General features: G+C 41.0%; 1 protein-coding gene across 1 annotated transcript in view; it reads right to left on the reverse strand.

Annotated features, from left to right (window-relative positions):
* Nucleotides 1-5,919, reverse strand: part of NOL10 (nucleolar protein 10) — a 53,362-nt gene extending 47,443 nt beyond the window's left edge. The window contains exons 1-5 of the mRNA XM_064448038.1: nucleotides 5,805-5,919; nucleotides 5,266-5,311; nucleotides 4,385-4,483; nucleotides 3,516-3,593; nucleotides 1,723-1,760 (exon numbers count right to left, since the gene is read on the reverse strand). Of these exons, the coding sequence (XP_064304108.1) occupies nucleotides 1,723-1,760; nucleotides 3,516-3,593; nucleotides 4,385-4,483; nucleotides 5,266-5,311; nucleotides 5,805-5,870 (327 nt within the window). The 5' untranslated portion in view covers nucleotides 5,871-5,919. The remainder of the gene's footprint in view (nucleotides 1-1,722; nucleotides 1,761-3,515; nucleotides 3,594-4,384; nucleotides 4,484-5,265; nucleotides 5,312-5,804) is intronic.
* Nucleotides 5,920-11,484: the final 5,565 nt, after the last annotated feature.

Raw genomic sequence — 11,484 nt, forward strand, 5'->3', positions numbered from 1 at the left:
TTTCCCTGCGCTACTAAAGTGGTGTGCATAGTGTTGGGCCCCCCAGTTCAAGAGGGTTGTTGAGAGCATCAAGATGGCTGCCAAGACAGACAAGGGACAGAACACAAAATGTACAAAGAAAGGTTAGAGAATCTTAGCTTGTTTAGTCAGGCAAAAAGCACCCTGCAGGACAACCTAACAACAGTCAGCAACTGAAGTGCAATTACAAAAATGACAAGAATCAAACTCTTAGCAGCAGCAACAGTGAAAATTTCATATTTTCCTGGGCAGGTTGGACAAGAAGGAAAAATTCTTTACGATGAGGTAGTGCAGCATAGCAACAATTTATTCAGTGAATCTGTGGAACCTCCAAGCTTGCAGTTATTAACAGTCCTCTTCAAGCACTAAATGACATCTGAATGGTGGAATGAATATCCAATCAATATTTTTATGATTCTAAGCATGGCAAGTGTAATTTCTAAAATATCGTTCCCTCCTTCTAACATGTTCAAAACATTATGACAGCTACCTGAAATTAGTTTTCTTTCTAACGATTTGGTAAGTTTTAGGAAAATAAAATTGAAAATAAGGTTGTATCAAGCTGTGAAAGGAGGGCTTCAGTCTGAAATATAGTAGCAATTTCAGCTGAAAACACACGCAAGCCTTACTGTTTGTAACCAGTCAGAAACATACGTGTGAATACAACGGGTTTCTCAGTTTCCCAAATAACTGTTTGGCCTGTACAACAAGAAACATTCTCCCACAGACAGAGAAGTGGGAGGCTACTGTACTGTATCAGTCATCTTCTTCTGTTACTTGAATTCACGCACATTCTTGGAAATCTCACAGGGGGAAAATTTTGAAAAGACTAAAGCTAGAAGGCTAGATTATAACGTCTCTGATCAAATAGAAATATTTATTAAAACAAACCTGTACCAGAAATGCTAAGGTTTCTTCTCAGAAAAAAAAGTATTAAAATAAACATAACTAAAAAAAAAAGAAAAAATTACTTTTCCTAATTAAATCAGCAAAATTATATGCTTAAATTTCTTATTTAATTTGGAACTCCTTGATCAATCAGCAAAGCAAAGTTTACTGGAAGAGGTAACATCTTTTATTTCTCCAGCTGCAGCAGTTGGTGTAAACAGATTTGCTTCCAAGCACATAAGCACTTTCCTAGATGTTAAAGAGAATTAGATGTGGTAACTGTATTGTGCCTGAAAAACGGGCTGATGGTCCTAGGAACACAACTGTTTCCTCCAGCTACAGCACTTCACGGGGTGGGGAAGGACATTACTTCGCTCCATTTTTGCCTCATTCATATGCTTATAATCATCATGGCTACAACAACGCTGACAAATTAGGCTATTAACTTATCTATAGCTACCCCACCTCTCAAAAATGGTGTATTTGTGCGTCACAAGGGGTTGTCACTAAATTTTATCCTAGAAAGGACAACTAGTTCCATTTTTCACATTATTTTGTTTGTAGGATTGATCATTATTTGAAGTTTTTCTGTACTACAGGCAAGGGAGTTTAAAAGTGGTAAGGCAAATTATAATACAAAGACATAAAGAAAACAAACAACATTTTGAATGTACAGAAAATGTTTATCCTGTTTGCTTTTCTAAAAAAACTTTTGTTCCAAAAGTTGTGTTGACTGCCTTTACTATATATGAAAATGCATTTTAATATACATACTGAACAATTTTTTCATTTATATATTGAAAACATTAAACATACCTTTGAGTAATCATCTGATAAAATCTCAAACGTAACCACTAGAGGAGAAAGCAAGAAAATTTAAAGTCAACTAAGTAAGCAAACTCATTTGCAAACATTGGCATAAATGCTGAAAACATTTACACTTATGCTAACCTTTAGTCATATAAGTATTCCCCACAGGTGTCAATGCATAATGCAATGATTTGTGATAAAATCTTTAATTATGTAACTTTATTTGCAAAATAGTAAGCAGTTTTCTAAAACTTTAGAAACATATGAAGCATCTTGCAATCCTTTTATCATTCTTGTATACTTGACACGTTCCTCAAGACAATGCTCAACCACATATTTATTGGCTCGGGGAAGGTCTAACCAAATGGTTTTCAGTGAGTGTGTGGTCCATGGATCTTCGGTAATCCATCAAAGATGATAAAAAAATGACATGAGTTTGGATACACGGTGCACAAACCTGCACACGTGATCTTTCTAAGCGGTCAGCACTTGCCCAGAAAAAGTTTTAAGGCTCAGAGAAATCACAAATTTGAAAGCAACTATCCTTGCTGAACACTCTAATGCATTGAACTTTGCCCAATTCTAAACAAGCTGGGTTGGGAACACTAGGGAGTAGCTGATTTCAGCTGAGTTGGTTCCATTTAAATGAGGTAACTCATTTAAAGTTACCTGAAGTGACTCTATGCCATGTTTCATATTAAACATATTTTTGCAGTCTAGTGAGATGCCAGTTCAAAAAGTACCCCTACCACCACCACCTCCCCTCTTACTATGTTGTAGCACTGTCCCTTCACCCTGCATGACTCCTTGTAGTCCTGAGGCACAGAGTAAACAAACACTACCATGGCTCTAATTCCCTTTCCCTGACCTAATTCAGTAGTTCTCAATTTTTAATTTTCACATCACTTTGACACACATCAGTCCAGTCTCATTCTTCTGTAATGATTTAGGGCTTCCACCACTCTATTCTTATTCCTTCATTGCTTTGGTCTCTATATCTCTATATCGCAGTTTTCAGCCATCAGTCTTCTAACACCCCAGTCTTCTAACAAAGAACAAAACACAACAAAAAACACACACACCATTCCCCAAATCTATGCACCCTAAAACTCAGAGCCACAGCAGCTCTGACCTCCTCCCGTAGCCTTACTGCCAGCAGATTCTCTCTTTCCCACTGTCTAGATGCCTCCTTGCTTTCCTCACCATAGCTGTTTCCCTCCAAATTAGTAGGAAACAAGGCCTAATTACGGCTTTGGCCATACTACCATCTATCCCTAAGTACCTTGCTTCCAAGAAAACAAACCACCTAGCCAAACAAACCAAACCACTCTCAGGGAATTCTCTTTACCCTATAACTCACCTACTGGGCTTGGGCTCCAGTGGGAAAACAGTGAGAACTCATTTCAGCAACAATGGTGCAACCACAGTGCACTCTCCTACCTTACTGCTTCACAGAAGAGGAAAGAAAAGGAGAACTGACCGTGACCCAGCCATTGTACCCACATAGTATTCCCCAAACAGAGCACAGCCTTCAGCCACATTCACCCTCTGAGGCCCACGCTTACTGGTTCAAGGTAAACCTTACATTCCTCACAGTGCTCCAAGAGAGGAAAGAACTCTGAAGGAGGAGGAAAAGGGGAAAATACAGAGGTAAAGACTAGGTGACGTTTTACCGAGATTCTTGGGTTCCCCCAAAGTACATTCTGTCCCCTCAGCACAGGGAGGGAAATTTCCACTTGAGTCCAACCTGAATTATATATGAAAGATATCTTGTACTAACAGCCATAGCTTATACTAACCTTCAGAATCTAAGCATCTTTCAAATTTCTGGGATAACTGATAGGTATCAAAACAGCGGATCCTCGGCTTATAAGTTCCTGAAAGAACAATTGGATCTTTAGTAAAAAAAATTAAACAAAAAGATAACATTAAAGCATTTTTTAAAAATATAATACTTGACATGTACAGGCTTTACTGCATTTCAACTATAAGTATTCTGATCTTACCAATGTCTCTGTGACTGGAAAATCATGCCTCTTAGTAACATAACCTTATGGCCTGGTTTTTGCCTTTGGTGCCTGAAAGCACCCTATTTGTGTGTAGGTTCTTCTGATTCCCAGATACATCACACACAATTTAACACCTTCCAGTAAGCGTTAAAGACCAAATCTCCTAATGCTATTAATGCCTACTAAAGTATTCATGTTTGGATCCTGCTTTGACAGTTACAAAATGTAGCACCATCCTCTATCCTTTAAAGCAATACTCAACTTCTGAGCATCATTGCTTATTTAAAGCAAATTTATACACATACTATAAAAATAATTAAGAACTTCGTTTTTAACTATTATAAACAATTTAGCTTTTAATTGTATTATAAACCCTCAGTGCCACAGGAGTTGGACTAGATGATCTTCAAAGGTCCCTTCCAACATAAACCAGTCTATGATTCTAAAAACATCTGTATTGTAAGAAGAAATGTTTCACAATACCACTATCAAGATAGCTACTCTATCACATCTTAATGGTAAGCTTCCAAAACTCTGTTCAATGCTGCATTTAAAAATGAACTCTTATCAATTCCACCTGAAATACTAAGTCATTCTGCTATCAGGATTTTCTGGCACTTTTTGCCTCTGCTACAGACAGAGACGCTTTGTTAACTCACCAACTGCCATAATATACTGTCCATCTCTTGATACTTTGATCTTTGTGCTAATTGTGGGCATTTCAAAGTCTTGAATAAGTTCAATTCTTCTACGGATATCTATAAAGGAATAAAATAAAATTATTTTTTAAAGATACCACTATTGTAACAGCCCAAAAAATTGTAACTTCTTTTATGGAAGCATGGAAGTTGAGTTAACTGAATATAGGGTATATCTTTTAAGATCTTTCATAATATGAAAACCTTTTAAGTATAATTAACACGTTATATGCAGATTAATACAGTCTGTTAGCGCTGAGATGCAGGCTACCTCCATGCAAAATAAATGCCTATTCTGAGGTGGTTACTACATAACAAATTATTATATAATGTAGTAGCAAATATTTATCACACAGTTTACACTGAGATGTCATAATATATTCCATCCTCCTGTTAACTCTATGCATTTTTGGCTGCTTGAGGTTTTTAGATAATCCTTCTTATGGTATGCAAGTAGCTGTATTTTACTTTGAAAAACAAGTTTAGGCTAAAATTATTATGTTCCTGCACTCTAAGATGAGCAATAATACACACAGGAGTTTATAGTTGGACTTTATCATAAGCTATACACGGAATTTATCCACCACATTTCTGTACAACCTACAACCCCAATATTTAATGCCTGAAATCTGGTAATATTCTATTTATATAAAGCTGTGTAGAAAGCTGAAGTATGGTTTTCTAACCATAACTACTTAGAGCTTTAATCTTGTAGCTTTTAAAATATGAGCTATGCATAACCTCCTTATATCAGCTAGTAAAGCATCTTCCCCTGGACCTGGACCAGCAGGTTGTACCCGTGCAGCTGAGTACTGTGAGGACCCTGTGACAGGAAGACTCACCCACATCTTTCTTCTGTAAAGCTCTTTTCTTCCTGTCTGAAAGCCACTGAAACAAAATGCATCAATCAGTCCTGAGCTTGTTACACGTAAAGGGACCAAAGAATCACTTAAAAGATTATTGAATACGAAATTATTACGCAAATAAAGCCATTAATTCTTTTTCTCTTGATTGCTTTAAAATTTCCACTGGGAAGTTTAACCATTCCACGTCAAGAAAACTTTTAAAAGCAGTGTTTTTTTAACGGTCTGTGGAACAGCACACCTACAGTTAGAGGCGCACGCATCCAACCCACATTTTCAGCTTACAGAATACTCTCAGCCGGTTTTATTTAAGCATCCCCACCCTCTACACAAGCGCAGGGACAGAAGGGCAACTCGGTGAGCAGCCCAAGCCCGGGCCGGAGCCCAGGCCCAGGCCGGGCAACACGCTTCCGAAGCCCCCTGCCGCAGGGACCGGCTGGCGGCCGACCCCAGGCCAGGCCGGGCCGCAGCGCGTCCCCTCGCCCCGCTCGGCGGCCCTGCCCCGGCCGCCCCCTCACCTCTGGGAGGCTCCTGCCGGCGCTGAGGCTGTAGATCTTCACCTCGTTGAGGCTGGAGACCTGCATGGCCGCGGCCCGGCCCGCCTCTTCCCGGGCGGAGGGGAAGCGGAAGGCGGCTGGCTTCCGCCCCGCTGAGGCGGCGGCCTCAGGGGAGGTGGACGCCTGGGGCAGTTGTACCGGCAGGCGGGGCAGCCCGGGTGGCGGCCCCTCTCCCCCGCTCCTCACAGGGAAGGAAGCAAATTCACGGGAGAGCAAGCTTTGCCAGCCCCCATGCTCATAGCGAACCACAGAATCACAGAATGGTGGGGGTTGGAAGGGACCTCTCAAGATCATCTTGTCCAACCCCCTGCTTGAGCAGGCACCTCCAGAGCAGGGGGCACAGGAGCGCGTCCAGGCGGGATACGAATGTCTCCAGGGAAGGAGACTCCACAGCCTCCCTGGGCAGCCTGTGCCACTGCTCTGGCACCCTCACAGCAAAGAAGTTTCTTCTCATGTTTAAGTGGAATTTCCTGTGTTCCAGCTTGTGTCCATTGCCCCTTGTCCTGTTGTTGGACACCACTGAAAAGAGTCCGGCCCCATCCTCTTGACACCTGCCCTTCAGATATTTATAAGAATTGATGAGATTCCCCCCTCAGTCTTCTCCAGGCTGAACAAACCCAAGTCTTTCAGCCTTTCCTCATAAGAGAGGTGCCCCAGTCCCCTGATCATCCCCATAGCTCTCTGCTGGACTCTCTCCAGTAGTTGTCCATCTTTCTTGAACTGGGAGGCCCAAAACTGGACACAGCACTCCAGATGTGGCCTCACGAGGGCAGAGTAGAGGGTGAGGGTAACCTACCTCAACCTGCTGGCCACACTCCTTTTAGTGCACCCCAGGATATTGTTGGCCTTCTTGGCCATAGGACACATTGCTGGCTCAGGGTCACCTTGCTGTCCACCAGCACTCCCAGGTCCTCAGCTGAGGTGCTTTCCAGGAGGCCAACCCCCAACCTGTACCGGTGGATGGGGTTGCACCAAAGCAACTTGTAACCCAAACACTTGTAACCTGAAGGTAACTTAGCTGTTACCAGTTTCCCCAGGTGTTCATTTCTAACATTCCAAAAGCACCTGTGCAAGAGGCATTTAAATTTGTTGAGGCAGCTCCCCTCCCTGGTGGGCAAGACCCCATCTGGTATCATCCACGCACCTGTCAGTATGGCAGCAGTGCCATTCTGGGCATCCTTAAGGTCAAATTGGGAAGGCAAGAGTTGCTCTTCCAGACTTGGTGGAGGAGGTTAATTTTCTTACCCTACAGCAAAGCTGCGTGCATTATCTAAGGCAAACAGTGAATCCGGGTCTTGGTTGACCAGAACCTTGCCAGCAAATGTAAAAAGACACATTTTTATTGCTTTGTAGCATCACCATTTAAACAAGTATGGACATGGAAAAGTCAGACCATTACTACTTTAACTTGTAAAAGCAATAATAAGGGCCAAAACAATGTATAGCTGATCTATGTACATCCCCAAGAAACAATAAAAACCAAGTCCAAATACTTACCACAGCAATACAGAAGTCCAGTACGATATGCAAACTGAAGCTGTCTCGTGTATGTTATTCCCTGGATGATGTATTTAAACAATGGTGGTACCAATATCATGACTAGAAAGGACTCCATTCTACTTCGTATTACAGGGCTTTGTAGCTGAGATTCATGGGAGATTAACACACCTAAGTATAGGTGTCTGTGTGGGTGCTGGATGTCTAAGCTCCCATTTCAGAGAGCTAAGGCTTCACCTGCTTAAATGTAGGTTGTCTAGTGCCATTTGAGATGCTGTATGGTGTCCAGGACACCTACGTGGGGCTTACACCAGACCTATGGAAAACTCATGCCCTTCTGCAGCATGAACTGGAGGCCAGGCAGGATGTGCAAGGACATCTCAAGTGGCACTAGAAGCTCAGGCAGCTGAATCTCATCCCTAGTAAATGCAGTTAATGAACCCTGAGGGGCAATGTAGTGCAGTAGCCCCTAGGTTTCTTCTTTGGGGTGAGCGCAATAATTTCTAGGTTACTTAGACCAACATTGGCTATTAATAGATATTGAAAGCTGAGGTCACTTGTCCAGACATAGAGGTCTGGTGCCATTCAGGGTGCCCTAAGGAATCCCAGACATCTGCAGGGGGTTGGTTGGTGTGACGCAAGATGTGCAGCAGACCAGTGTCATCCTGGAAAAGCAGCCAAAGGCCCAACAGGATGCTTCAGGGCTCCTCAAAAGGCATTAGGCAGGGTCAGGAGGACTGAACCCACAGAGAATTCTGCGAGGCGTAAAACACTGGAGATTCTTATAGAGTGGAGAATTGTGTGACTTTCTTTAGGTGAGACTGCCCAAGGATTCCTGACCCTCTTGTCTGTTCTCCAGATGCATTTAACTGACCACAGTGTAAAGAAGAGGGGTAGAACCCAGAGGTTCTGGCTGCACAGCAGGAAACTCTTTTAGTTGCTTGGAATTAATTTTTTGTTCTTTTCAGTCAAATTCAGTTCTCAGGCAAAGTTGATAGATCTGAGCCTGGCCAGTCATACATTTAAGACTTCTTAGAAAATCCAAGGGGAAAAAAAAAAATAGAATGCGGACTATTAAAATTTCAGTCCACATAACTTAAGAGCAGCCAAATCTGCCTGTTACACTTACTACAGAGTTAAAAAAATCAGGAGCTGAATGATGCAAGCATTTTTCTTCCTGTGTATAATGAGCCTTTGTTGCATGTAGTAATGATATACTTTTAGATTTTCCATTCAAACAAATATAGATGAGCAGGTAAGTGTACTGACTGCAAATAGGTGTCATGTAGGGTACTTTCAACAGAGAGAAAATAATTTTGCTTGCTTTTTCTTTCTTTTCCTAGTGTCAGAATTTGCTGTGTGCATTACCTGGTGACAGAGATGGCAGTGCACTGTTCTGAAACAATGTGGTTTTAAGCAAACTGAATGCTACTTTTGCTGATTTTAATGATAACTAGACAGTGTCCCTTCCATATGTTCATACATATTATTATGTTCAATACAAGTTTTCAGGTATATTCACACTGAAACAACATTTCACTTTCAGTGTACAAAAGTAAATAGATGCAATTCATCAGGAAGGTTCTGCTGCACTTCACAGTATGGAGAAAGTGAGTAACCAGTATTCTTTAACATAACTGAGAAATAGATACACAGCTAAGGAATTATGATAAAGTAGTTTACACACTCATCTTAAAAGTACGCAGAAAAATGTTTTAATTCAAATAGTATTTTGTTATCCATTATAAGGTTATCTAAGAGTTCCTTCACTGAAATATTTTAGACTATAATTTTAAATATGTTGCTACGATAATAATAAAACACTCATGGGACTAGGAAATAGGAATTTTAAAGATTCTTTTTAAGCAGAGGGAAAAAAACCCCACACATTACTGGAAGACTAAACAGGTAACGCACATAATAGATGTAGAAATTGTTTTATAGAGAACTACAGCTCTGTGGTTGCTCTTTTGCAAACTTAAAACATAAACTTCTCCATTAGTATCAATATCATGATTATCTAGGTAGCTAATTTTGGTTATCTGCTAAAGAAATTTGCCTTGGGAGGTACTTCAAATAGGATATTTCAGTGTGCTTAATGACTGTTTGGAGGCAGAGTTTTGCTCCTTGGTGTGACATCTGAAGAAGTACTCATAAACGCAGGGAGGCAAAGTTACAGGAAGGTTCATTGCATTGATGGATCAAAGGGAGCAGAAAGACACATGATGATCACGAGGGAATAAGAGAGCTTTGAGATCACACGGCCCAACACACCGCCCCAGCCAGGGAAATGGCAGGGGAGACATGAGCTGTCGTACCTGCATTACCGCCAGAGCGTGCAGCACACTGCCTGTACACCATGGCAACTAATGCTGCATGCTCCTTCCCCCCTCCTTCACTGCTGTTTCATACAGACTAAAAAAATATATAATAGGACAAAAAAAATTTAAGTCACAGTAAAACCAGAAAATGCAATTATAGAAAACATTTGTCAGGACATTGCTTAGGCATTAACATCAAGTTTCCTTGATAATTTTCTGTTAAAACAATAAGTTAAGTAGCAAAATATTTTCCACTTTAATAAAAGTAACCAAAGCAAAATATTCTATATGGAAAAATAAGAAACAGAAAAGTGACACTGCTGCAATAAAAATATTTAGGAAGGAAATAACATATATTGTAGAATCTAGAAATCCGACAACCTTTCAGCTTGAATTTTACCTTATTTACTATACTATCCATTTGTACAGAAGCATCCCCAACAGCTAGTGCCACTGCAGCAAATAACATTTCTCATCTGTTAACAGTAGTGTCAACTGACACAATTCTACATCTAAGAAGCTTATAAGAACATAACATTTCTAAAATTAACAATGCAAAACATTTCCATGGCTTGAGACTGCAGCAAGGATGCAGCGAAACTGTACTTGGTCTGAGATGGGAAAGAACTGCCTCATCTAGGTGACGAGGTTTACTATCCCTTCCAGACCACTGTCTGGAAGGTAGAGATATATGATACACATACTCAAACATCAGCTAATTCGCTTTTCATTGTTAAAATGTATAGTCTAAAGAAATGAAAAAATGAAGATTAGACAATAATCAGTCTTTCCTGTGATTGCCATCACACACATCAGTATGTTAGTTTTTTTGCATAAGTTCTGGAAAGTCCTTTGTTGTGCCCTAGGGGACACCATGATTGAAAAGAACTGGAATAATCGCAGTTATGAACACTGAATGTTTAATTAGCCTGGAAAGGAAAAAGAACAAACCAAAACAACCAAGCAAAAAAACCCCACAGACTGGTTAATTCAGCTACAGATCTTCTCAGTGTATTTTCTGGCAAGCTTTCAGTAGAGGCTCTTCTCCTCCACACAGGTATTGCTTTTCCTATGTCACTACAAATGTTAAAAAGAAGCAAGGGAGATGAATCCTTGGCTAATCTAAACAGTCTACAGATTTAGAGTCTAAGACCTTGACCTGTACATTAGCTGTCTAAAGCATGATCTAGATGGAAAAGTCCAAGTCCAAGACTATGTTTCAGGATGTCTTCCATCAGCTGCTTCTTAGTGCTGGAGATACTTAAACCCATTAGGGGCCTTTATTTAAGGTTCTTGGAGGTGTCAAGAGCTCTGCTTGTGTGCGTGGCCAGACCTGCCTGGCCCAGCAACTCAAACCCCTCTCAGTTTAGGCCAGATCATGTGGAAAACGAAGAGCATCCTTCTGCTTAATTTCTTGTGGAGCTTCATTTACATTTGATAGATAGAAACATGAGCAAAAATCGCACTGTCTTTTGAAGAAAATAAATCACCAGTAACAGGAGTGATTGCCTAAGTGCTATATGATAGTACAGAGATTAGACTATGCAAATGAGAACTGGATGCACCACGTACTCTCTATGAGGGGGATAAATTCCACTTGCAAAGATGCCACTCAAAGGCAGGTGCAGGAAGTGTTTAGACTCTCGTTTCCTTCAGGGCGCGCCTGCTTTAGAAGGGGCTGCAGCACGTTACTCCATACGAGCTACGAAACACTCCCGGTATCTTAGGAAAACTTAAGGCAACATAAGGCAAACTCGAGACTTAGTAAGGACCAAAAGCTACAGCTATATTCTACCAAGGACGAGGCATCACTAGCGGAGGAA

The sequence above is a fragment of the Phalacrocorax carbo genome, chromosome 3, assembly GCF_963921805.1.
Source record: "Phalacrocorax carbo chromosome 3, bPhaCar2.1, whole genome shotgun sequence".
Classification (NCBI taxonomy): Eukaryota; Metazoa; Chordata; class Aves; order Suliformes; family Phalacrocoracidae; genus Phalacrocorax; species Phalacrocorax carbo.